General features: G+C 42.4%; 1 protein-coding gene and 1 long non-coding RNA gene across 29 annotated transcripts in view; one reads left to right on the top strand and one right to left on the bottom strand.

The window, feature by feature from the left end:
* Window positions 1-27,530, bottom strand: part of FGGY (FGGY carbohydrate kinase domain containing) — a 532,748-nt gene that overhangs the window by 260,258 nt on the left and 244,960 nt on the right. For 22 of the 28 annotated variants that reach the window (XR_015160120.1, XM_086390249.1, XM_086390248.1 and 19 more), the window contains one exon: window positions 19,140-19,268. The exons of 3 other annotated variants lie outside the window; for them this stretch is intronic. Coding sequence is in view for 23 of the 25 variants with exons in the window: in XM_086390249.1 (XP_086246375.1) it covers window positions 19,140-19,268 (129 nt within the window). In the remaining 2 variants the exon portion in view is untranslated. Of the gene's footprint in view, window positions 1-355; window positions 766-1,473; window positions 1,547-19,139; window positions 19,269-19,734; window positions 19,875-27,530 lie in introns of those variants that run through there. 3 more of the 28 variants (XM_086390255.1, XM_086390256.1, XM_086390257.1) reach the window with 2 other exon arrangements.
* Window positions 9,525-26,320, top strand: LOC147375457 (uncharacterized). Its single transcript, XR_015160127.1, has 2 exons — window positions 9,525-9,902; window positions 23,003-26,320. It is a non-coding gene; the product is annotated as an uncharacterized LOC147375457 (long non-coding RNA).

Below are 27,530 nucleotides of genomic sequence, written 5' to 3'. Positions count from 1 at the left end.
GGTGCTGACTTGATTCAAAGCCAGGCTTCAGTAAAGTTTGTCTTTTCCAGTTTACTCTTATGGCTCCAACTAAAAGTCTAGAGTGTTTACCAGTATCCTTCATCCTTAATGATCCCTGAACTCAAGTTGTTGTCCTTCCGTCCTGGGGAGGTTACCAAATTGGTGCTTAGCTTGCTAGAATCTCAGCTGCAGATTTCAAATCAGCAAATGTCTTGTGTAAAGGGTAGAAATATCAAGTCAAATTCTCTGGGCTTCTCTTTTGATCATGGCCCCTCAAGTCAAGTGGATACCGCCATTAAATAAAATAAGTTTTAATGAAAGCCCAGCTTAAAATTGAATAAATTATTCTGACTACTTTAAAGTTAACAAGTTATTTATTATATTTTGCCAATTATGAGAGAAACTTCATTTGAAATTCAAAAGATACTTTCATACATTTAGTAATAGGAGAAATATAAAGAGCATCCAAAATTTTCAGTAACTTTTGCATAATCAGTGAGTTTAGAAAAGAAGGAGAAGGAGAAAAGTGGAAGAGGAGAAAGAAGGTGGAGGAGGTGTCCAGAGGGGGGAGGAGGAGGAAAACTGGCAAATTCCCTGTATTCTGTTCAAATTCCCTGGATTTCTTTCAAGGTCCCCTGGTACAATGCTATTATAGACTCCTCCTTCTCCTTTGCACTTTCCTCTTCCCAAACTTTTGGGAAATATAGAAACATCTGCTTGGAATAAGTATCTTGTTTAAAACCACCTTCAGTGCCTTGACGATGCCTGTGAAGAGGAGGGGAGCACAGATTTTCAACATGATGCTCAAGTAGTGCCATTTTCTCCCCACCTATTTGATCCTTATAACCCGTCTTCCAGGAGTCTCTTACAGATATTACAGACTTCGGCCAGATCGAAACGCTTACCATTTCTCAAGCCCGTTCTAGTGGCTTCATGAATGCTATTCTCCCCATCCAGACTACTTTATATTTCATTGCTTGCAATGGAGAAGATACTTATTATTCTGGGTTCAGTTCAAAGGCTACCCCTCACACTTTCCTAAAGGACTATGGCAGCTGACATTCTAGGGTTCTCATTACTAGTTGTGTGATCTTGTGTAAGCTGCTGGAGTTGATATGACGATCATACAAGTAGACTGCTGCTGCTGCTGCTGCTAAGTCGCTTCAGTCATGTCCGACTCTGTGTGACCCCACAGACGGCAGCCCACCAGGCTCCGCTGTCCCTGGGATTCTCCAGGCAAGAACACTACCTAGCACATTACTGCCATACTGAAGTTATTCAAAGAATTTTAGTATCTTGTCTTTCCATTGTCTTACTGTTTCTCCTGAGAGAGACTTCTCCCTTTTCCAAATTCCTATAGAACTTAGTCCTCAGGCTAAGAACTTCTTTACATCACTGTTTTTTGCCACACTATTAATAGCATAGTGCTTAGCATGTTTATAGGCAAAAACATTAACTGAAGTATATACTTACTGGGTTAAGTGCTGGGCTCTGAAGTTATGGAGATGAATATGACCAGATTCATTGCCCGCAAGAAGCTCATAGTCTAAGTAGGGGAGACAGTAATATAATCATCTACTTAAATGTTATTCTCTATGTGTTACATTTAGAGATATGCACACGGGGAAAGAATTATTATCCCACATGCATTAGGCTGGGCAATTAGGTTACACCACAGTAAACCAGACAATGTGTGAATAAGACACATATTATTCAAGAATATTTAATGTGTTCCACAGAATCGAATTGTGTGGGTTTTTCTTTACAAGTTTCAGTGGTGAGAGGCCTGAATATAAAAGGTGTGTGGAGTCTTCACTCATGTTACTGATACTGGTGGCAGAGTCGCCCGCCCTCCCCACCTCAGTTTCACAGTGGTGAGTCACAAGGCTGGTACGCTTTTAACTCACTAGGCTAAATTCAGCCCAGGAACCTGTAATAACACAGCTCAACAGCCTAACACAATCTCTTTAAACAGAATATAAGAACCTCAGCTTTCCCTAGACCTGAACATTTGATTCAAAGGTTCACCACGTTTTCCCTTTTTTCAACATTAAAAAAAAAAAATTTTGTTTATGGCTAACTCAGTTAACACAGGCTTGGGTGAAGCTACCTGATGGTAAGAACAGGAGACCCAGAGTCAGATAGACCTTCAAGGTTCTCCTCTCATCCCACCCACATGCCTGAACCGAAGTAAGTCTCATTTTGACCTTTACATGGGGGTGGGAAGAACGTACATAGCCAGAGTTGTAAGTGTTGTAAGGTAAACACTTATGCAGTGCCCAACTTATGGTAAGTGTACCAGATTGGAAGAGCTCTTTATTGCTCTACTTTTCAAATAGAAAATTTTAAAAGCAGTCCTTCAGTTAGCCTGGACTCAGTTTTGTTCTTTCTGGGTTATAAACATCAGATAACTTTGACTGGAACCAACCTGAGTTCTGACCATCCCTCGCACATCTTTTAAAGTGCTGGTGGTGAAGTCCATTAGTATCATGTGGGGACTGGATTCAAGGCAGATGTTTAGGCCACAGTCAAAGCTACTATTCAGTATTTATGGTAGTGGTGGTTGTGGGAACCCAGTACTCTGCATTTTAATTAATCCTTGATTGACTCTGCATATTCAAACCACTGTAATAAGTAAATAAGATCAGGAATCAGATGTACAAACAAACGAAAACTTACGTCATTCTATGTTCAAAGTAAAATATTTGTGTTTTTTTTGGATTATCTGGATGATGATTTCAATTTACTACAGAGAATTGGAAATAATGTAAATGACTTATTTTTTCATATTGCTCCTCTGTGCATTTTCCATTTTCAGTCTCCAGTAAATAATAATTTCTAAACAAAATGGGAACGGAGGGCAGCTATGTGGGAACATTTGTATTACCACCAAAAAAATGAAGATGGAATATTGAGAAGTATGGGCATAGAAATCCTTAAGGATTCTGGAAGAACATTCAGCATCTCAGACTACAGTGAGCACGGGCAGACTTTGTACATTACTGTTTGGATTTGAAGAGAGAGATGACAGGACCAGAGATAAAACTTCTCACATAAAGACAGTGGCCAAGATCAGGGTGGGTACGAGACAGTGAAAAGGATCACTGCCACCCTCAGACCTGATGGATGAGAAACCGTGATGCTGAGATATGGAAGTCAGAGATGGGGAAATGTATTTCGCCTTCCAGCTACACTTCTGCAGGTTGGGAAGTGATGCTGTAAAGGAAGAGTGCAAAGCCCTGGCAGAAAAAAGCAGGTTATTTCTGAATTCCCAGGGCCTGGGAGAACAAATATCTGCTTCATTCCCTTGAAGTAAATTTTTGCTTTAAGGTTAAATTGATATATCATTATTATTTTTTTTACTGCTCTATTTCTTTTGGACTATCATCCGTTGGTATTACAAACTGTAGACGTACTCTCAAGGCAAATGCGTCCTGTAGAACACTTGACATGGTTGTCACATGACAATCAGTGCTGAGGAAGCTACTTGAATAGATATGGTTGATCCAACTTAATTTTCACATCCAGTCTCCTAGACTTGGAATTCAAGGCTTTTTACATTTGAGCTTCTGACCTGGAAGAGCTAACACTTAAGGGCTCACCATGTGTTAGGAGAAGGTGTCTACACAATTCCAGAGGATCATCTCCATTTAGAGAAAAGAACTCTGAGGCGTAGAGCAGCTATGTAACTTGTTAAAAACCAATGGCAAAGCTGGGAGCTCAGAACCCATACTATGGTACATGGCTTCTGCTTTCTGGGCCATCTCTCACTGTTCCCCTCAGAGATGGACTGCAGGCTTGCCATACTGAAAGGATCCTTGATGGAGTCAGGCCTTATCACACTCGGACATTTTTCACATTCTGTCCTGGCCTCTTGAAATGCTTATCCCATTTCCACCTCCTAAGTGATGCTTCTCTCTCTTGTCCTGGCAGAGGTGGTTGATCTATTCCCTGCACTCTTGTGACACTTCCCTTTCATCTGGGAAAAGCAGGATGCAGCTTCCAGTGAGATTTTCCTGATGACAGGTCTGCCTTGTCTACCAGCTGCTAAGCTCCTCTAAAGAAAGGCCTGGGTCATCTTCACCCTGGTAGCCCCAGTTTCCTGTATGGCATCTCAGGGCCAAGTATGGGCCTAAAACATATTTGCTGACTGAATTAATTGCTACTTGCTTCTTAAACCACAAAATGTTCCCTTACTCTGCTAAGGTATGTTTCCTCAAATGTCACCACTCTGGATTAAACTTTCCAGAACTCTCTGTACTGGCAGCAACTGCTGGCACTCTGCATTGCTTTACACAGATCTGATCTTCGTAACACTTAGCAGTACCTGATAAAGACACATGAATGCATATATGCATATACACACAAACCCACACATACACTACACTCCAGTGTATGCGTGTGGGTATATTGGCACACACATATGTACATACAAACATACATACAAACATTCAGCCAAACATACATATTTAAGAGCATGCAGATATAGGTACATTTGTACATGCATTTGGAGAAACACAGCATGTATACATATATGCAGATGGAAGTGTATAACAAATGAAAACATATGGACTCATGTAAGCACATGCATGAACATGTCCATCCACGTGCATGTGTGTGCATGTGCATGCATGCATTCAGTGCATATAAAATATATACACATATGTGAGCTTATGAACACTTCCAGCAAGATACAACACCATCAGCAAATAGAAGCTCTACAGAGTAGGAACTTGTTTCTTTTCAATACCATATCTAACACTCCTATAATAACACATGGCACATAAAAGGAAGATATCACATATTTATTAAATAAAGGAAAGGAAATTTGAATTTCTCTTGCCCACTTCTATCATTCATAATGTAAATCTGTTGAGATCCCACTGCTCACACATAAATATACAGACACTGTTCTAAGTGCTTTACAAATACTACCTCATTTATTCTTCAAACAACTCTACGAGGTGGGTGTGATTTTTATTCCCATTTTACAGGAGGAAAAACTGAAGGATGGAGTGTCAAGCGACTTCCCAAAGTCACATAGACAGTAAGTAGAATCAGGATTTGAATCCTTTCAGTTCAGTCGTTCATCATGTCTGACTCTTTGCAACCCCATGGACTGCAGCACGGCAGCCCTCCCTGTCCATCACCAACTCCTGGAGTTTACTCAAGTTCATGTCCATTGAGTCGGTGATCCCATCCAACCAATTCATCCTCTGTCATCCTTTTTCCTCCTTTCTCCTCCCATTTTCAATCTTTCCTATCATCAGGGTCTTTTCAAATGAGTCAGTTCTTTGCATAAGATGGCCATAGTATTGGAGTTTCAGCTTCAACATCAGTCCTTTCAATGAATATTCAGGACTGATTTCCTTCAAGATGGACTGGTTGGATCTTCTTGCAGTCCAAGGGACTCTCAAGAGTCTTCTCCAACACCACACTTCAAAAGCATCAATTCTTTGGCACTCAGCTTTCTTTACAGTCTAACTCTCACATCCCTACATGACCACTGGAAAAACCATAGCTGTGACTAGACTGACCTTTGTTGGCAAAGTAATGTCTCTGTTTTTTAATATGCTGTCTAGGTTGGTCATAACTTTTCTTCAAAGGAGTAAGCATCTTTTAATTTCATGGCTGCAGTCACCATCTGCAGTGATTTTGGAGCCCCCAAAAATAAAGTTTGTCATTGTTTCCACTGTTTCCCCCTCTATCTGCCATGAAGTGATGGGACCAGATGCCATGATCTTAGTTTTCTGAATGTTGAGCTTTAAGCCAACTTTTTCACTCTCCTCTTCACTTTCAAGAGGCTCTTTAATTCTCTTTCACTTTCTGCCCTAAGCGTGATGTCATCTGCATATCTGAGGTTATTGATATTTCTTCCAGCAATCATGATTCCAGCTTGGTGCTTCATACAGCCCAGTGTTTCTCATGATGTACTCTGCATATAAATTAAATAAGCAGGGTGACAATATACAGCCTTAACGTACTCCTTTCCTGATTTGGAACCAATTGGTTCCAAATTGACTCTGTTGTTCCATGTCCAGTTCTAACTGTTGCTTCCTGACCTGCATACAGATTTCTCAGGAGGCAGGGAAGGTTGTCTGGTATTCCCATATCTTGAAGAATTTTCCACAGTTTACTGTGGTCCATACAGTCAAAGGCTTTGGCATAGTCAATAAAGCAGAAACAGATGTGTTTCTGGAACTCTCTTGGTTTTTTGATAATCCAACGGATGTTGGCAATTTGATCTCTGGTTCCTCTGCTTTTTCTAAAACCAGCTTAAACATCTGGAAGTTCACGGTTCATGTATTGCTGGAGCCTGGCTTGGAGAATTTTGAGCATTTCTCTACTAGCATGTGAGATGAGTGCAATTGTGCGGTAGTTTGAGTATTCTTTGGCAAGGCCTTTCTTTGGGATTGGAATGAAAACTGACCTTTTCCAGTCCTGTGGCCACTGCTGAGTTTTCCAAATCTGCTGTCATATTGAGTGCAGCACTTTCACAGCATCATCTTTTAGGATTTGAAATAGCTCAACTGGAATTCCATCACCTCCACTAGCTTTGTTGATAGTGATGCTTCCTAAGGCCCACTTGACTTCGTATTCCAGGATGTCTGGCTCCAGGTGAGTGATCACACCATTGTGATTATCTGGGTTGTGAAGATCTGTTTTGTACAGTTCTTCTGTGTCTTCTTGCCACCTCTTCTTAATATCTTCTGCTTCTGTTAGGTCCATACCATTTCTGATTCATTTGAATCAGTTATGTGTTCTTACTTGCTGCCTTGTGTTACCTCAAGAGTTTCCATTTTCATTGTCTTCAGAAATCAAATTCTTACATCAGAATCATAGCACAGAACATGGTAAAATTAGAGTTATCAAGGTAGGTGGGGGAGACGCTACTAAAAGATTTTACTAGAGACTAATGCAATTTTTTGATATTGCAAAAAATTTTATTCCTTAGTTTCTCTAGACATCTATAGTGGTTGCAGGGTGCCAGGAGGTGATCCTCAAGATTCCCAGTGTAGGAAAAATTTTTTTCTTTCCTCTTCGCCTTTTATTATGACTCATATGAATGCTTAGTTAAGAGAAAATTGAAAACAAGGAAATTCAGCAGGCCCGTGGAGAGATGATAAGGAAGCAGCCAGCAGTTCAGATGTGAGGCTGCCGCCACTGAGCAATAACTGGAGATGTTCATTTTCCCACCAACAGCTGCGGATGTGAGAGCCCCAAAGTAAACATTAGCACTTGGGGATATTATATGGATGTGAAGCATCATGTGTTGAGTTTCTGTGCCATGAAAAACAGTGGGCCCGTAGGGTAAGCCTACTCACACAGTCAGTGACGCAAGTGCAATCTTAGAACTCAGGCCCCCAAACAAACACTTTTCCAGCAGCCTTCTACCTTTTGAACTTGGAGTGGGAAGTCCTCCTAACAGGTGGTGGAGGTGTCAGAACCTAGGACCGGGTTATTCTGTGTCTTTGTTTTTGTTCCCAAGTTCAGCAACCGAAAACAACAGCTCATGTTTTCAGTCACGTATTAATACAGAAGAGAATAAGTAGAGCCTCCTGGTTAAAAATTCCCTCTGGATACCAGATAAGTTTCTGAAGCTGATGAGTTGGTCACAGGTTTACTTGAAATCAGGGCCTCCGGGCCCAGGAACTCACACTGAGTTAAAACATTCTGCTCTATATAGGAGGAAGCACTTGCTCCATTGTTTGATGAAAAATCTTCACCAAAGTAGACAAAAAGTCAAGGGGAGAGAGAGATCAGTATCATAGTCTTGAATACAATCCTTCACCCTGTATCCCTAAGAAAATTCCTTTACCTGCTGGAGTCTATTTGTTCAACCATTCATGGAGGTAAAAATACCATGATGGTGGTTAGAACAGCAAGTCACTACACAAGTTAAGTTTAGTGTCAATATCCATTTCAGTATTAATCAAAAAAATAATCAATGAAATCTTATCAACTTTAGTATTACTGATCTCTCCAGCATTCAGTCAAAAAAGAGCCAGCCTGATCATTAAGCCTGGTCTTAATTCCCCACAACTGGGAGATCCCCAGAAATCTGTGCTGGCTTAATTATATTTTATTAAGTCCCTTCTCCACTCTGTGCCTCAACTCTCTCATCCATAAAATGGATTTAGAAACACACCTACCTGGAAGAATGTTAAATATTATAGAAGCTCTATCTTCTGCTTTACATATAGACATATGTTTGTGTAACTGCAGGCTAATGTAAGTAAAGTCATAGATATAATCTAGACAGACAAAAATATTCTTGCAGGGCAAGCAAGAGAAAGCGTATAGACTCTGGAGTTAGAAAGACTTGGACCTAGGGTCCAACTTTATCATTTATCAAAATGCCATGCTGAACAAGTTTTTAAATCTTGATATCCTTGTATGTCAAATACAGAAAACAATGTTATGTCTCAGCATAGCTGTGAGTTGATGACACTGACTATTTAAGTGCCCAGCACAAAGTTGGGCACAGAATGAAACAAAAAATAACTGCTTTGAACTTCCCAGAAGGACCTTGAATGCCAGGTGCTTTTATTAGTACCAGCTTTTAAGGGAGACTGTGATAACAAAATGGAAGAGACTTGCTCATGTGTAGCTTAGAACAACTAGTTTACCTATTTGATGGCCACCTAGGATCCTAATTACAGTCTTTAAGTGGGACATGATGTGTAGAATGAAGTAACAGTGTATGTGCACATGCAGGGATTTACTGGAACATACACGCGTACATGCAGGGCATACAGTTGCACATATATATATTCATTTAAGCACCTGTGTGAGTATACCTGCTTCTCACCTCCTATTTTCTACAACTGATAAGTGTCCCAGATACCCAAAACCATTTCCTCTTCCTAATTTGGAGATAGTGTGGTAGAATGGGGGCAGGGCCCCTGACCAATGAATTAGGAGGCTCGGTTTCTAACTCCAACTCTGATGGTAATGTGAGGGGCAACCCTGATGACTCACTGTTTTTCTGGGCTTTGGTTTTCTCATTTTCATATTGAAGAATTTGATATAGAAAGTCTTTGAGCAAACTTTTAGTTCTGAAGCCCATGATCACTCATTATCCAAAGAGCAGCATGTGTACCAAATAAAGAAACTAAAGAAACAACCTTTTCAGGGCAGGCTCATGGCTGTATATCCTGGGTTGTGCAGTGAAGAAGGGTAGGGCACGGGAGCTAGCTGCAGCCCCATGGGCCCTCATTCCTCCCAGATTTCTGGCCACAGAAAAGACTGTTCTCTCAGCTATGGCCCATCCCTTACAATCCAGAGAAGCACAGTGTTCCAGGAAAGCCCTTGGGCCTGGGGGCAGGAAACCCAAAGCTATCTTGCCCACCCCCTTTTCCCGTCTCTGCCCCTCAACAAGTCTCGCGCAGCTGCTCTGATATCAGGCAGCAGTGGTTCTCATTAAACCAAACCTCATCCTAAAACAATAGTCTTAAAAATCACACAAACAAACTCCTCCTCCCCCTTCTGATTCACATCCAGTAACTCCCAGAGTCACCCTCACTCTATCTGTTTGGGTACTAACACTGCTTTTCTCCTTCTAGATTAGCCAGCAAGTCTTTATCTGCTCTTCTAATCCCCTCCATTCCTCACAGAAAGTCTGCCTCTTTGGATTCACCTTTGCTTTCTTGCTGGATACACTCCTTCCTGCCTCCAGCTCCTGATCCGAGTCTAGGCCTGGCTCCTTCTTAGCACCATTCTGCTTTGGTCGGATCTGTCCACCTGAAAGCTACACATCCCTCTGCTTCTCACCTGTGTACTCGGTGCCAACCTGTCCTGCAGGCCTTCTCCCCTGGGCACCAGGTGACACCTTCCATCCCATAAGCAGTTTTCTGGACCCACCTCATACACTCAGACTCAGGATACTTGGTGGGCAGGCCGTAAGTATCTACATTTTTTAAAATGCTCCCGTACCTGGATTTACCAATTCTTGTTTTGGATCTTTCAAAATCCTCTCACTTTTACTATCTTAATTAACTCACCGATACCCAGAGGACTGACTCTGTGGTTCTATGCTGAATGATGGGTAGGAAAAAACACGATATGGTGTGAAAAGTGGAAAAGGAGAAAGTGCGGCAGAGATACGAGGAGGGAGTGATTCTTGGTTTCTAAGAATGAGGTTAAGTTTGGAGACATCTCCACTGTGGAAATGACATTTAGCCCGATTTGTCATGTATGAGTAGGACTGTGGAAGTGGGGGGGAGGGGAGCACCCCAAACAGAGCAAACAGCCCAAGCAAAGGCCAGAGGGCAAGTGTATCTGATGTGTTGAAAGGAGGACAAGTGGTCTAGCGTTAGACTTGGGAAAGACAGAAGGGGCAGGAATCATCTTATACTCCTCATTCAGAAGTCTTCAGTTTCGTATCTCACAACTAGTTTCACTGACAAGTTAATTTCAGAAAGAACATTTTGATGAAGTACTAACATATCATTAAGACAGTTAATTGGGGTTGCTTCCTGGTTTCTACAGAAAAACAAATAAACAAACAAAAAACCACCTGAATTGATGAAGGGAAATAAAATCATTGGGAGGGTTTCAATTAAGAGTAGGACTCCTCATCCCCAGCACTGCTGACATTTGAGGCTGGATAACTCCGTTGTGGGGCTGTCCTGAGTGCTCTAGGGCATTTAGCAGCATTCTTGGCCTCTACCATGCCATACCAGTTCCTCTTTTCCAAATGACAATCAAAAATATGTCTCCAGATATGGCCAAATGTCCCAGGGGAGTGGGGCTGAGGAGTTAAAATCACCCCTGGTTGAGAACCACTGAGATAAAGAAAAAGATCATGAGCTTTGAAGTCAGTCTCAGGTCCACATCTTGCCATGATACTAGCTATGGGATGGTGGAAATATTATTCTTTCTGCCTTCAGCTTCCTCATGTATAGAATGGGAAATAACTTCTGCCTTGTAGGATCATCATGAGAAGCAACAGATAAAGTATGTGACGTGTTAGCCACCGTACTTGGCACTTGGAAGGCAAGTAAGAAACAGTTACAGTAACAGTGGGGTGCCGATAAGAGTAGTGGTTCTTGTTTTACTAGTGATATTGTCGTTGTTTTTAGGAACAAAGCCTCATTGAAGTTTGAAAGTTTAAACAACTAAATAAATTCCATTTTATCAAGAAGCAATTGTGTCCTAAGTCACTTCAGAGACCTAAGGACTATAGCCTGCTTGGCTCCTCTGTCCATGGGATTCTTCAAGCAATACTGGAGTGGGTTGGCATTTCCTTCTCCAGGAGATGTTCCTGACCCAGGGATTGAACACGCATCTCTTATTATGTCTCCTGCATTGACAGGCAGGTTCTTTACCACTAGCTCCACCTGGGAAGCACAAGAAGAAATTGTAGGGCAGGGAATGTTGCAACTACATTACAGACATCACTTGCTCTAGGAATCCTTTCACAATTTTTCAAGTCTCAGTTTTGGGCCCATTCCATATCTTCCCAAAGCCTTATATACTTGGAATGTATAATTGTGTTGTGTATTTAATGTTTATTTTCACTACTAATAGATACAAGTACCCAGAAGTTTAATTCTCTTTCATATGTACCTTAAACCCCCATCAACTAGTAGAGTGAGTCATCAACAAATATTTATCAAAATAATTTCTTTTTTTGATACTTGCTACTTTCTCATGTGCTATTTTTTAACTTTTTGTTTTATATTGGAGTATGCTGTTGCTGCTGCTGCTAAGTCTCTTCAGTTGTGTCATAGTTGGCAGCCCACCAGGCTCCCCCGTCCCTGGGATTCTCCAGGCAAGACCTTCTCCAATGCGTGAAAGTGAAGTCGCTCAGTCGTGTCTGACTCTTTGCGACCCCCTGGACTGCAGCCTACCAGGTTCCTCTGTCCTGGGATTTTCCAGGCAAGAGTACTGCAGTGGGGTGCCATCGCCTTCTCTGATATTGGAGTATAACTGAGGGCAAATGCAAGCCTAGGCTGGACCATACTGTAACAAATATGCATTCCATAAGGCACAGTGATCAGAAGTGTGGAATCAAATAGCGTGGGTTTAAATCATGAATTTACCACTTGTTAACCACGTGACTTTAGGTATGTGAGGTAGTCTTTGTGGGCTTCATTGTTTTATTTAATAAAGGAAACAAAATAATAGTGTGTATAAAGCTGCTCTGAGAATCAGTATGGCTTGTAGAGTACTGACAATGGTGAGATGTAAAGTTGGCGAGTTTTATTGCTCATTGGAATAAACCACGTTTTTTCTCTAAGAGGGCACTGAACCAGAAGTTCTTTTTGCAAGATGGGCTAAACCAATTCTTCTGCAAAAAGACAGGAAGGAAGGAAGTGGAGAGCAGAGGGGAAGGGACGGGAGGAGAGGGAGAAATGAAAAATTCGCATTTTGGTTTGATTCTGCAACTCAAGTGATTTAAGTCAATTCAACATCTGGCCTAGATGAGCAATTTAAACCAAATCAACATCTGGCAAAGAAACCAGTGTCTGGAATCAGAGTGATGCCAAACCAAGGCACTACGTTTGCTCCCGGCCAACACCTGCTAATGTGAGGGAGCACAAAAGACACGAGTTTCCAGACATCCCAGACTGGATCAGGGAGTGCTCAACACGACCCTTTTGCCTCGTGCAGACTTGAGCCAGGTACGCCTACTGTGCAGGGACAGTAGGACCTCTGTAATGGGAGGTTACCCTATTTCTCAGCTGAGTATCCATCCCTCATGGAGGGGATGCCATTCACTCACTCATTCATCACCGAATATGCACGGTGTTAACCATCCTCTACTTGCAAAGCACTGGGCTGGTTGCTGGAATATAAGAATGAAACGGCACAGGGCTTACTCTCAAAGAGTCCACAAACTTGGAAATGAGGTAAATGAGATGTCACACACAAACCTGGGTGATGTGTACAGTAATGGAGGCGAGTCTCACACATCATGGGGCGGAGAGAAAAGACCCCTTAAGTCAGCTTAGGGGAGTCAGGGAAGGCCCCCTGAGGAAATGGCCTGATCTCAAGATGTGAAGGACAATCAGAAGTTGGACTGGTAGAGAAGAAAAACTGGAGGGGAGAGGGACAGAGACAGGAATCAGGTTGTTATTGCCTTTCAGGACAGCTGGGCTGCCAGAGCCAAGCACAGACCTGGAACCAAGTTAATACTATTTTTGTAAGCTAGAAAAATATCAGCAGTAGGAGCCTTGGCCAGAACCACCCCCACAAAGAGCAAACAAAATTAGTCCTATCTTCTGGCTGTCTGCTGGAGTACTTACTAACCAGCACCTTAAGTACGAAATGTCCCTTTATCTTTGATTTTTATTCCCATCAAGTCCTTCCTCCTCTTTTTCCAGAACTGGAAAAAGCAAGAGTTGAGTGGCACTTGCTTCTTTGATCTTTATCCTCCTGTTCCCAGGCTTCCCCGGAGACTGAGAGTCCAGGAGGCTTTCTCCAAAGCAGAATGTTGACTCCTTCTGCCAGTCAGAATGTGGGATCTGCAGCAGGTCACACCAGGTCAGCACTTGAAGGAACCGTAATTGTTTGGGGCTTGTGTGAAGCCTGGATGACATCCAATTCCAAAGCCAGATCCTTAACCTGACTCTTGGCAATCTCTCAGCATGGAGTTCATCTAATCAGATCTTGAGGTTGTTTCTGACCTCAACCTAAACAGAATCTTAAAGTAGGAAACCCTGCATTCCATGAAAGAGTTTTGGGGAAGGAAATATAGGGTAGAGATTCAAGGAATCAGATGACATCCAGAAGCCTGGGTGGGGTTCTTCTCCGACTGCCTATGCAAAGGGAAGATAATTCTCCTGGATATTAACTAAGAGAACTTCCCTTAATAAGGCTCCTACTTTGTGTCAGGCACTGTGATTCCAGAGTGAGAAAAATCAAAGGAAGATAGCTCATGACTGCATGCCTGCGATGTGCCAGATGCTAAGCCAGATGCTCTACTTATGTACATCCTCACATATCTATGAGGAGAGTATTGCTATCTCCTACTGCCTGAAGGGAAATTCAGAAGTATGAAGAGGTATGATATTTGACCCAAGGTACACAGGTAGAGAGAATATAAACATTTAAATCCAGATCTTCAAACTCCATGTTCAGAGCCCTGATTACAGTATCACAATACATCTCAGGGGATGGCTGTCTCACACCAATACCGTTAAGTCACAAACATGCAGGCCAGGTGAGAACAACTGAAAGCTTTGGGACACTGGCTGCCTGGTTCACTGCTATAATCTCCAGCACCTGGACCAGCACTCAGTTGTGTCCAACTCTTTGGGACCCCATGGACTGCAGCCCAACAGGCTCCTCTATCCGTGGAATTCTTTAGGCACGAATACAGGAGTGCATCACCACTTCCTTCTCCAGTAAGCACCAGGTTTGCAAGCTTTCAATATATATCCTTAGTAACTACATGCTTGGATGGGTGAATGACTTTTTAAGACATTTGAGCCTCTCTTCTCCTCCCATCCTGAAAGGAGCATAGGCAGGCTGGGAAACAAGGTGGAATATTTGCTCCCAGGCCTCCTTTCTTTCCGAGACATTCTAACTCTAAACTGGCTATGAGATGAAGACGAGAGATGGAGGTAGAAGAAGGATAAAACTTGGTCAAAACTGCTAAATAGATTACCTTCCTAGGCCCTCCTTAGCCACTTCTGGCTTCTACATTTAACCCTTTAAGAATCCAAGGTCCTGTCCTCTCTTTCTGCTTAAAAAACTTACTTTTGGAAAAGAAAGGGGGAAACATTAACGTAAGTGCATTTATGTTTTAAAAGCAACAAAAACATCTGGGCCAAAGTTTCTAAATAAATAGCTGAGAAAAGAACAGAAGGTAAAGCCAAAGTTTAGACACATTTGAATGCAGAGTTTCAAAGAATAGCAAGCAGAGATAAGAATGCCTTCCTCAGTGATCAATACAAAGAAATAGAAAAAGAATGGGAAAGACTAGAGATCTCTTCAAGAAAATTAGAGATACCAAGGGAACATTTTATGCAAAGATGGGCTCGATAAAGGACAGAAATGGTATGGACCTAAGAGAAGCAGAAGATATTAAGAAGAAGTGGCAAGAATACACAGAAGAACTATACAAAAAAGATCTTCATGACCCTGAGAACCACGATAGTGTGATCCCTCACCTACAGCCAGACATCCTGGAACGTGAAGTTAAGTCGGCCTTAGGAAGCATCACTATGAACAAAGCTAGTGGAGGTGATGGAATTCCAGTTGAGCTATTTCAAATCCTACAAGATGATGCTGTGAAAGTGCTGCACTCAATATGACAGCAGATTTGGAAAACTCAGCAGTGGCCACAGGACTGGAAAAGGTCAGTTTTCATTCCAATCCCAAAGAAAGGCAATGCCAAAGAATGCTCAAACTACCACACAATTGCACTCATTTCACATGCTAGTAAAGTAATGCTCAAAATTCTCCAGGCCAGGCTTCAACAGTACATGAACCATGAACTTCCAGATGTTCAAGCTGGTTTTAGAAAAGGCAGAGGAACCAGAGATCAAATTGCCAACATCCACTGGATCATTGAAAAAGCAAGAGAGTTCCAGAAAAACGTATACTTCTGCTTTACTGACTATGCCAAAGCCTTTGACTGTGTGGATCACAACAAACTGTGGAAAATTCTGAAAGAGATGGGAATACCAGACAACCTTCCCTGCCTCCTGAGAAATCTGTATGCAGGTCAGGAAGCAACAGTTAGAACTGGACATGGAACAACAGACTGGTTTCAAATTGGGAAAGGAGTACATCAAGGCTGTATACTGTCACCCTGCTTGTTTAACTTATATGCAGAGTACATCATGCAAAATGCTGGGCTGGATTAAGCACAAGCTGGAAACAAGATTGCCAGGAGAAATATCAACAACCTCAGATATGCAGATGACACCACCCTTATAGTAGAAAGTGAAGAAGAACTAAAGAACCTCTTGATGAAAGAGAAAGAGGAGAGTGAAAAAGTTGGTTTAAAGCTCAACATTCAGAAAAATAAGATCATGGCATCTGGTCCCATCACTTCATGGCAAATAGATGGGAAAACAATGGAAATAGTGACAGATTTTATTTTTTTGGGCTCCAAAAATCACTGTAAATGGTGACTGCAGCCATGAAATTTAAAGATGCTTGCTTTCTGGACAAAAAGCTATGACTAACCTAGACAGCACATTAAAAAGCAGAGACATTACTTTGCCAACAAAGATCTGTCTAGTCACAGCTATGGTTTTTCCAGTAGTATGGATGTGAGATGTGAGAGGTGGACTATAAAGAAAGCTGAGCACTGAAGAATTGATGCTTTTGAACTGTGGTGTTGGAGAAGACTCTTGAGAGTCCCTTGGACTGCAAGGAGATCCAACCAGTCAATCTTAAAGGAAATCCGTTCTGACTGAATATTCATCGGAAGGACCATGTTGAAGCTGAAACTCCAATATTTTGGCCACCTGATGCAAAGAACTGACTCATTTGAAAATACCCTGATGCTGGGAAAGATTGAAGGCAGGAGGGCAAGGGGATAACAGAGGATGAGATGGTTGGATGGCACCACCAACTTGATGGACATGAATTTGAGTAAGCTCCGGGAGTTGGTGATGGACAGGGAGGCCTGGTATTCTGCAGTCCATGGGGTTGCAAAGACTCAGACATGACTGAGCAACCGAAATGAAAGCTTCTAAGGGTAAAATTTCTGCCACTGACCATCTTTGGTTTAGGAAAACATGTGGGTGCTCATTTCACGGCCCAGAATCCTCTCAGTGCAGGTCAACTTAGACTCTTTGAGTGTATTCAAGTACCAGGTACCACACAGGACACAGCCTCCTCTCCTAAAGGATACAGTGAGCCCTGGGCAGAAGTGAGAAGGCAGGTTTGGGTTTGTTCCTTAGGGAGGTCTGGCAAACTTACAAGGGAACCAGAGTTCGAATGTTCCCAAGTGTAGCCCTTTTTCTTTCAGCACATGGTGGTCCAAGTCAAGTCCTTGTCTCCTGGGGTGCAGGTGGATGACTGAGACTGTTGCCCCAGGATAACTGAAAAAGCTTGATGGAGGCGGCTTCCCTTGCCTCAAACAGGACATGAGAGGTAGGGATTACCAGGATATAGGAACACTCTATGTCTGTCTAGACCACAAGTTCTCTTTGTGTCCGTTCTTAGAAACCAAAATCATGACATTCCAATCAAAAGTGCACACTGCCCACATTAAAAAGGGAAGGAAACACCCTTGCCTATAATCAATAATCAATATTGTCCAATGCACATGCTTTATTGGCTTGTTACTATTTCTCAGGAACTGTGTTAAATTCTGAATACATAAAGATAAATAAAACAGGCATGTTTGTAGATACCTCTTTTGCTCTGAAACTCCAGAGGCCATGTGGAAGACTGCTGCTGCTGCTGCTGCTAAGTCGCTTCAGTCGTGTCCGACTCTGTGCAACCTCATAGATGTCAGTCCACCAGGCTCTCCCATCCCTGGGATTCTCCAGGCAAGACACTGGAGTGGGTTGCCATTTCCTTCTCCAATGCATGAAAGTGAAAAGTGAAAGTGAAGTCGCTCAGTGGTATCCAACTCTTCACAACCCCATGGACTACAGCCTACCAGGCTCTTCTGTCTATGGGATTTTCCAGGCAAGGGTACTGGAGTGGGGTGCCATTGCTTTCTCCTAGACATTGCTTAATAATCTGCTGTGTAAGGAAACATTAACTTTCACTCTACAGTTTAGGACCGTTTTATCTTATTCTTGACTTAATGGGACTATATTCATTTAATAAATTTATCAAGCACCTGTGAGAACCAGAAACAGGGCTGAGCATGGGTTATACAGGATGAATAATACAATGCCCATGCCTTCAAGGAGTTTACAGTCTAGTGGGAAAGACAAGCAGATAAAACGGCAATTACAACACAATCACTTCTTCCATAGGGGTAGGTAAAAGCGATGAAAGAAAGACAGCTTAGAGAATTTAGATATAAATGGAAGAGTTGTCCATGGAAGGCCACACAGAGGATACAGCGTCCAAGATCGTCTTCAACTTAGAGTAGAAGTTAGCTAGTGGCAAAGTGCAGGATGAGTCATCCCCGCGCAGAGAAACACATGTGCAAAGACACGGAAATAAAAATGCAAAGACAGAGGTCTGTGAGTGCAGTTTGATGTAAGCATTTGATAGATAACTTTTGACTGTAATGTGAAGTATGGACTAAAATATTTTTCAAAGTTTTTTGATGGTAATCCATAGTAAGAAATTCACTTTCATTATGGAGCAGTATACACATGCAGACACATACAATTGCAGTGGAAATGTATGTTCTACAAAAAAGTGCTCTTCTGGTCAGTCCATTCTGTTCTGAAAATATAATGGTCATGATCTCCTAAATTGATCTCAAGAAGTTTGAACCATAATTTAAAAAGAAACACTTAGAAAGAAAGGCTAGGGGAAAAAAAAAAAGTTTGTCTATAGTTGAAGTAAGAAATATTGAGAATATGAAAAATCCACCCCCTCCCCAAAAAAATAAAACTGCAATGAGAATGAAGAAGAGGATAGAGTCATCACACTTTACAGTAAACTTTGCCTCACGGTCTGCCTCCCACTGGGGGATGAAACCTTGTGTTTGTTTTTTTTTAATTCATTGTTTCCTAGCACCATGCTTGGGACACACCAAGTGTTCAATGGTTCTTTGATGAATGAATAAATGAATACAAGCATGCCAGGTTGTAGATTTACTTAAAAGATTAAATCAGGAATATACCCAAGTAACTGGACATGGGATATAAGCCAAATATATTATGAAAATAAAATTAGACTTGCAAGGGCTTTGGAGTATGTGTAGAAAAAGTAGTACAGGTAAGTACACCATTGTCATACATGCTAGTTGGAAGTTAACATATCTTTATCAAGTTTTCAGTAAACCAAAGAGCCATCCAGGTATTTATTTATATCATTTTTCTATTAGTTTGTATGGGTAAACTGATAAAATTATAAATGAATTCTACAGTTGATGAAAAGTTCTATAATTCTATACATATGCTTAAGTATAAAAAGGCTTTCTTCTCTAACTAGAATCACTAGCTCTCAATCTTTGCTTTAAAAATAGAAAAGCAGTGTGTTCGATCCTAGACAGTGACTGAACACAGTGCTAGTGGTGACACGGGGAAAGAGGTTACCTAGTCCTCCTGCATGAGCATCAATTAGTGAGGCTGCCACTGCAATTCCGGGAGGAAGGCCAAGGTCCTTTGCTGCCTCTGGTGTGAGCCCACTTCCAAGAGAAGCTCCAGGAGGCAGCACTTGGTTTCCTGGGTAGACAGGAGAAAAAATAAACACCTGTCAGCTTGAAAAACACAAAAGCAAATAGAGAGTTTTCTTAAGAGAACCTCTTGGACCCCTCCCCTCTCCTCTGCCTTTTCTCAACTTCATGAAGATAGAAACCATGCAGCTACAAAGAGTCCTTGTGCTCATCTGGTGACTTAGGTGTATGAGCTTGGTTCCCAAAGGTCACGCTCTAGAGTGCTTTACAAAGCCAAGAGCTCTAAGGCATCTTTCAAATCAGAGAAAGATTCCATTCATGGGAAATTTCAAAAGATACAAATACAGTGGCCTCTTGGAGACAAGGTTGAAATGGTCAAACTGTTCCAAATGTGCTTCATAACATAGCAGCCCTACCAGCATATGTTATACACACACACACACACACACACACAATCACATACCCATACATACTCCCTGATTAATGTATATTCCCAAGAAGTTAAGAAAATTTACTTATATAGTTGCTTCCTGTCAGAAGATAAGGAAGGAAATTATTTTGTTCCAATAAAGAATTTCTTAGAAGTTCATCTCAGTTGGGAATGAGAGCCCAGCTTAAACCTTGCAGACTTCACAAGGCTGCTACTTGCACAATCACAGAATACAGTTTGAATGGTGTTCTTTGGAGTTGTGCAATGCACTGACCCTGATATTTCAAGTGACCTTGAATTCCTGCAGTCAGCCAGGCTTTCAGTTAAGAATTTATTGATTGTCTTGCTTTGTGTGGGCGCCACAGCACTGTTGTACAAGGCAGTCCTTGCCCCCAACCTAGTTAGGGAGAAGAGATCAGGACTCAGACAACCATGCAAGTCAGAAGAGAATGAAGAGATCCATCTGTTCGCAGGTGTTTAGCAGAGGCTGAGTGCCCCCTGCCTCCCACAACCCCTGTTCAGCCAAAGAATTTATAGTAACTATTTCTGTAAAATAAGGAGGGTATGGAGCTGGACCTCTGTATATGCTAAGATCTTTCTGAGCTTCAAGGCTCTAAGATTCTGAATGGGTGCCATTTGCTCAGTGCTAAAATTCCCACCACTTGTTAATTGTTTCATGGAGTTCCAGGGATGAACAGAGGCACTTCAGGACTTCTGGGGACAGAGGTGAGAGTGGAAAATTAGAGGAAGGCAGAGGGTGAATGGCTCACCAATCTCCTGTAACCAAAAACAAAGCACCTCTACAATACCATTTTGTATCCATTTTTCAAATTTTCTCCAATTTGGAAAAAGTTTAGCTAAGGAAAGAAAGCAGGAGAAGACTGAACCCACTGCACGGCCTCTACAGCTTCACTGCCCAGTATGGGATCCACTGGGCATATGTGGGTGGAACTTTTGAAATGTGGCTGGAGTAACTAGGTGCTAAATTAATTTCACCTGAATTAATTTCCATTTCCATTTCAAAACTGATACTCAATTCAATTACTGAAAAACTTCTAAGTATGCTTGGAACAACTAGCACCAATTGATTTTTCAACATTAATTCAAGAAATCTAAATCAAGTATTCACAGTGAAAATTTAGAGTCTGAATTGAGAGGAACTAAGTAGAAAATACACATCAGATGTCAAAGATTTTGTATGAGGAAATGAATGTAAAATATCTCAATAATTTGTAGATCAATTATATATTAAAATGATGTGTGGATATGGTAGGTAAAATAAAACTTATTAAAATTAATCTCACCTATGTCTTTTTACTTTAAAGTGGCTACTGGAAAATGTTAAATTTCAGGGCTTCCCTAGAGGCTCAGTGGTAAAGAATCCACCTGCCAATGCAGGGGTCATGGGTTCCATCCCTGATTGGGAGGATCCCATATGCCTTGGAGCAACTAGGTCCGTGTGCCACAACTGTTGAGCCTGTGCTCTAGAGCCTGCGTGCTGCAGCTACTAAACTCCTGTGTCACAACTACTAAAGCCCTCATGCCCTAGAGCCTGTGCTCTTCAACAGGAGAAGTCACTGCAATGAGAAGCCCATGTACCACAGCCAGAGAGTAGCCCCAACTCGCCACAACTAGAGAAAAGCCCACACAACGACGAAGACACAGCATAGACAAAAGTAAATAATAATAAATAAATGCGTATTAATTTTTTAAAACTACATGTAAATTTTTGATTTCATATGTGGCTCACATTATATTGCGCTTCCCTGGTGGTTCAGAGGTTAAAAGCATCTGCTTGCAATGCAGGAGACCTGGGTTCGATCCCTGGGTCGGGCAGATACCCTGGAGAAATAAATGGCACCCCATTCCAGTATTCTTGCCTGGAGAATCCCATGGACGGAGGAGCTTGGTGGGCTACAGTCCAGGGGTCACAAAGAGTCGGACATGACTGCGTGACTTCACTTTCACTTTCACATTATATTTCTATTGGACAGCACTGGACTGGAGGATAAGGTCCAGATACTCAAATGATGGGGTGGGGGGCCCAGAGAATCTCTAGTCTGCTTTGAATGCACAGCCAGCAGAAACTTGGAGGAAAACAACACCATTGGGTGTGGACAGTCTGGCTCTGGACACTGTCTCCATCATGTCACTATGTCTAGTATCCAGCACATACCAAACAGCATTCCCATTCACTGAGCACTTCTATGCTGGGGACCATCCTAAGGATATATCACACATTTTCTCACTTCATTGTCACAGAAACCCTATCTTCCTCTGGGAACATTCCCTATGTGGGTACTATTCTAATTTGTCCTCATTGTGCAGATAGATGGGGAAAATCAAATTTATGAATGGAAAGTAAATTTACCACAATCACATGACTTACGGTGTTGGAACACGGGCATGGATTCCAATCTGATGGATACCAACCCTGTGCCCCTGTTCTTTACATTTCAGTGCAGCTTCTAGGTGAAGGAAGGAATCAAGAGAAGTATTTGTAGAACAAACACATTACATGTGTTTAAAAAGTGGCCCATGTAGAAATCATGTGATCTATATTCAGATTTCTCTTTGAAGGGTGAATTTTCGTAGGAGGGTCAAAATGGGAACTTCTATTCATCCCCAATCCCCACAAACACAAAGCCTGCAATTTTCAATGGAAAAAAAAAAAAAAAACAATTCAGAAAAGAAAAAGGGTTAGCTGGGTGGGGTACACTTTCAAGCCTTTTGGACAGTAATTTAGAAAGGAACGCTGGCTGATGAGATGCAGAGGGAGCCCTGGGCTTGTAGTCAGAAGATATGGATTCAAATGACATGCTGGAGAGGTACAAATAGACTTCACAGTACAGGCAGCGTTTTGAGCAAAGGCCAAGAAAGAGAGGAGACCCACAGGGCTGAGTGAGCTGGTATAGAAGGTGGGGTGGGGCTTAGCAGTGGGTGGAGGAGGCTGATAAGGTTGGAGAGGTACATGTGGAAATCCAGATGATGGTGTCTCAATTTATCACAAAGATCTCTGTAAGTTTCTGAAAGAGCTAAGCCTGGGAGTGAGGTGAATGAATGTTCGCTTTTGCGTGTGTGTGTGTGTGTGAAGCATAATTGTTTTACAATATTGTGTCAGTTTCAGATATACAGCAAAGTGATTTGGTTTCAAATATATACACATATACATATATATATTCTTTTTTCTACTCTTTTTCATTATAGTTTATTACAGGATATTACAAACTTCTGTATGCAGGTCAAAAAAACAACAGTTAGAACCAGACATGGAACAATGGACTGGTTCAAAATTGGGAAAGGAGTACATCAAGGCTGTATATTGTCACCCTGCTTATTTATCTTACTTGCAGAGTACATCATGCGAAATGATGGGCTGGATGAAGCAAAAGCTGGAATCAACACTGAAGGGAGAAATATCAACAACCTCAGATATGCAGATGATACCACCCCTATAGCAGAAAGCAAAGAGGAACTAAAGAGCCTCTTGATGAAAGTGAAAGAGGAGAGTGAAAAAGCGACTTAAAACTCAACATTCAGAAAACTAAGATCATGGCATCTGGTGCCATCACTTCATGGTAAATAGATGGGGAAACAATGGAAACAGTGAGAGACTCTATTATCTTGGGCTCCAAAATCACTGCAGATGGTTACTGCAGCCACAAAATTAAAAGATGCTTGCTCCTTGGAAAAAAAGCTATGATAAACCTAGACAGTGTATTAAAAAGCAGAGACATTACTTTGCCAACAAAGGTCCATCTAGTCAAAGCTATGGTTTTTCCAGTAGTCATGTATGGATGTGAGAATTGGGTCATAAAGAAGGCTGAGTGCCTAAAAATTGATGTTTTTGAACTGTGGTGTTGGAGAAGACTCTTGAGAGTCCCTTGGACTGCAAGGAGATCCAACCAGTCAATCCTAAAGGAAATCAGTCCTGAATTTTCATTGGAAGGACTGACGCTGAAGCTGCAATACTTTGGCTGCCTGATGTGAAGAGCCAACTCACTGGAAAAGATCCTGATGCTGGGAAATATTGAAGTCAGGAGGAGAAGGGGACGGCAGAGGATAAGATGGTTGGATGGCATCACCGACTCAATGGACATGAGTTTGAGCAAGCTCCGCGAGTTGGTGATAGGGAAGCCTGGCATGCTGCAGTCCGTGGGGTTTCAAAGAGACAGACATGATTGAGGAACTGAACAGCAACAACAACAAGATACTGAATACAGTACCCAGACTCCAAGCTGAAGCTCCAGCACTTTGGCCATGTGAAGTAAAGAGCCAACTGATTGGAAAAGACCCTGATGCTGGAAAAGATTGATGGCAGGAAGAGAAAGGGGCGACAAAGGATGAGATGGTTGGATGGCATCACCAACTCAATGGACATGAGTTTAAGCAAACTCCGGGAGATAGTAAAGGACAAGGAAGCCAGGAGTGCTGCAATCCATGCGGTTGCAAAGAGTTGAATGGGACTCAGTGACTGAAAAACAACAACTCAGACTCACAGACATGAATTTGCATCTTTTTAAAGATCTCTCTGGAAGTGGACAGAATGATGTAAGGAAAAACAGTAGTGAAGCTCTCTCAGTAACCAGAGAATAGAGAAGGGCGTTCATCAAGGTTACTGGCAAGTAAGATGCAGAAACAGAGGCAGATATGAGAGATTTTGTGGAGTGAGAAATGGTGGGCAGTCTGGTAGACAGGGAGCCATGACCACTTGGATTCCCATTAAGCATGGACATGCTGCCCAGTGGGCGGTCAGGCCAGCAGACAGCCTCCAACTGCCAGTTCCTCAAGGTCATCAGATAAGGTGATGACTTTCCCAGTATGGCCACAACGGCAGACTCAACAGAATGGGAGCAGAGGGCTCTGATGTGCACCACTCACTCCAGAACAGAATGCTCTGGCCGGTCAGCCCAGGTCTCATCAGACTTCATCACATTTGAATTCACCCTCTGCCCAATTCTACTACAATCCCCTTTCTTTCACAGATGGCAACCCCCAATAACCATCTTATACCTCCAAATCTATCTCAGCATCTGCTTCCAAAGAACCCGAACTAACACAGTGAACCAGGCTTTCTCCTCAATCCCATGGTATAAGAACAAAAATAAATACGCACAAAGATTAACATCCTCTTGTGAACTGGAACCACAGCCTTCAGAAATCATTTCCCTGGACCCCAAGCAGGAAGAAGCTTTGTTTAGCTAGAGCCCAAAGGGAAACAGCTTGGTATAAGATGGGATGATAGAAACAGGTGGGGACCTCTAAGAAGGCATCCCAGGAGATCACACTTCATCAGCCAGAGGTGCACTGGGGACCAGAGGAGCTGTCAGAGTAGGCTTTAGTGTGTCTTGACAACTTTTCTGGAAATAATCTTCCTTTCGCTCTTCTTTCACCATAAAATTCAATTAATCACAGTATCGGTTTTCCCAGACTTAACGAGAACTTCACAGCCCCAGCATTTGCAGTCTCTTCCCTTCTTCACTCAACTGTTTATTCACGCATTTTAGCAGACATTTCAAGAACAAAGGTAATGAGGATGGCCCCAGATATTTTCGATTGTCCTGTGCCCAGATCTAGGTGCTGGGGAATGAGTGATAGATTCATCGAGGAGCTTCTGACCTCAGAAGGCTCACACAGTGGTCTGTGCAAACCAAGGCTCTCCAAACCACAGAGAAAATGCTCTCAAGGTGGAATGTGCATGTCGGTCCCAGAGCACCGAGGAGGGACAGTGAGGGTGGCCGGGGGGAGAGCAGGAAATCAAGATGAAGGTGACATCTGAGCCTGGTTTGGAAAGACAGGTGGCAGATTGCTGGTTTCAGTGCTTGGGGAGATGGAGGCCATTAGAGCGAAAAGCGATTTCACTGGAGGGAGCCTGGAGGGGCACACAGCATGTTTGATGCTTTCATATGTTGCCAAAAAGGGCACCAGGGAGGAGAGAATGGTGGCAGCCTGGACAAGAAAGGGGGACCTCAGGTGGGGTCAACTAAGGCCATGTGGCCTGATGACCAGTGACTTTGAACTCTTATATTTATTACTTAAGAAAATAAATCTGCAGTGAGAAACACTAGAAAAGGAACTTCAGGCTGGGAAACATTATGTAGAGATGAATTCTTGTTAAGGACATCAACAAAGATGTAGATGGACTTACTTGTAGAAATATATTCCTAGGGGGAAAATACAGAGAATAGGTTTTCTCTGGATAGAGAAATTATGACTTTTTTCTTTTTACTAACCTATACTTTCTAATTATTCTACCTGGAACATGTGCTTCTTGTGTAATATTTTTGAAGGTGTTTCCCCCTTAAATCTGTGTAGGGTGAGTCAATTAGGGCACATGCATTCCGCAGCATCCTTCATAACCATTCAAATGAATGAGGAAGAATTGAGGTATGGATTTGGAAGGGAGTCCAAGATAAACCAAGTGAAAATGGCAAGATGCAGAGTGGTATTCAGAGTATGCTCCCACTTGTGAATTCTGTTAAAGGATACAGAACTGTAAGCACAGACACTTTCAGAAAGTCCTAGGAAAAAAGCATAGAATATTGTTCCAGTGGGGACCGGGATCCAGGGTGGCCCTTGTCTCTGCCACTTGTGTTTCATCTGTACCTGGCCTTGAACATCTTCTGTGATCAAAGCAAACTGGTTAAGTTAAAATAAAAGCAAGATTAAAACAAGGAGAATTCTGCATACTTTTTCCAAACAGTACTCTTCAGCTTGAAGGCAGGGGAGAAGCCCTAGTCCATTTTACTTACTTTCTTGATCTGGTTGGCTTCTTTTCCTGTGAACACACCCTCACCTTGGGGTGTAAAAAAGCAATTGCTTTGAGGGCTCTTGGGCCCCTCTGTCCACTGATTCCCATTCTGATGGGCAGAGTCGGTTTGAGGGTCACAAACGGGGGCCTACAATTAGCTGGTGGTTACAGTCTCTCTGCATAGGCAGGGGCTACTATTACACCAAATCTTCCTCTACCAGTTTTTCAATTATCTATGACTAATGAGCACTTTGGGAACAGTTTCAGACACACACATAATCCTCTTTCCTGACGTCAGCAGCAGAAATTAATGACTGTGTGGATTGCTGGGAGACAGAAAATGCATTATAATGGTCAACAGAACTGTTATCCTCTCCAGGAAGGGGGAGGTGGGGGCGGGGTGTCATATTAACTGGAAGGTTCAGTGTTCCTTTGTATTCCTACAAACATGAGATGAAACCCAAGGGGAGAGCTGGCTCAAAGCCCGTGCAAATGTCAGAGAGAGGTTTGGGCGTGGGTGGTATGTGACCCTGGTTCCTCTGTGCTTGGCACTGGACCCCTGGTCCCTGCTCATTTCTGCCAAGGTCAACAGGCCAACCGGATCAACCAGGACAGTGCTAAGTGACATCCTGCCCTGCCTGCAGAGTGGGTCTCTGAGGACTTTCAGATTGAATCCACTTTCAATCTGGTTTTGAGATGGGAGAACAAAACATGCGAACATGCAACTCTCAAACAACAGGCTGGGAACTACTTCAAAAGAGTGTGGTGGTTTCTATGACTTTGTTGTTTCCACGGGCAAACTGAGCTGGGATAGTTCCAAAGATTTGTAAAGACCTGGTCCAATTCTGGTAGAGCTCCAAAGTTATGTGAGCCATGAGGCCTCACGTTATCAAAACATAATACCATTATATGCTTAAGGCTGCCAGTCGATTGGCTATTGATACTTATTTTTAAAAGAACTGACAGAATCAGGGGCTTCAGCCATACCTAGCACCAAAATTCTCCTACAGAGATCACACCTGGGCAGGTTGGTTCAGGGGGCTTTCTAGACCTGGAACCAAAACTGATACAAGACTCACTGAATAACATTCCGGTAATTCTTGCTCCCGAATGGGAAGTACACATGCCTA

Source organism: Bos grunniens, chromosome 3 (assembly GCF_055505025.1).
Source record: "Bos grunniens cultivar Pamir isolate PY7600 chromosome 3, Bosgru_T2T1.0, whole genome shotgun sequence".
NCBI classification, from domain to species: Eukaryota; Metazoa; Chordata; class Mammalia; order Artiodactyla; family Bovidae; genus Bos; species Bos grunniens.
This window is presented reverse-complemented; position numbering and strand designations above follow the sequence as displayed.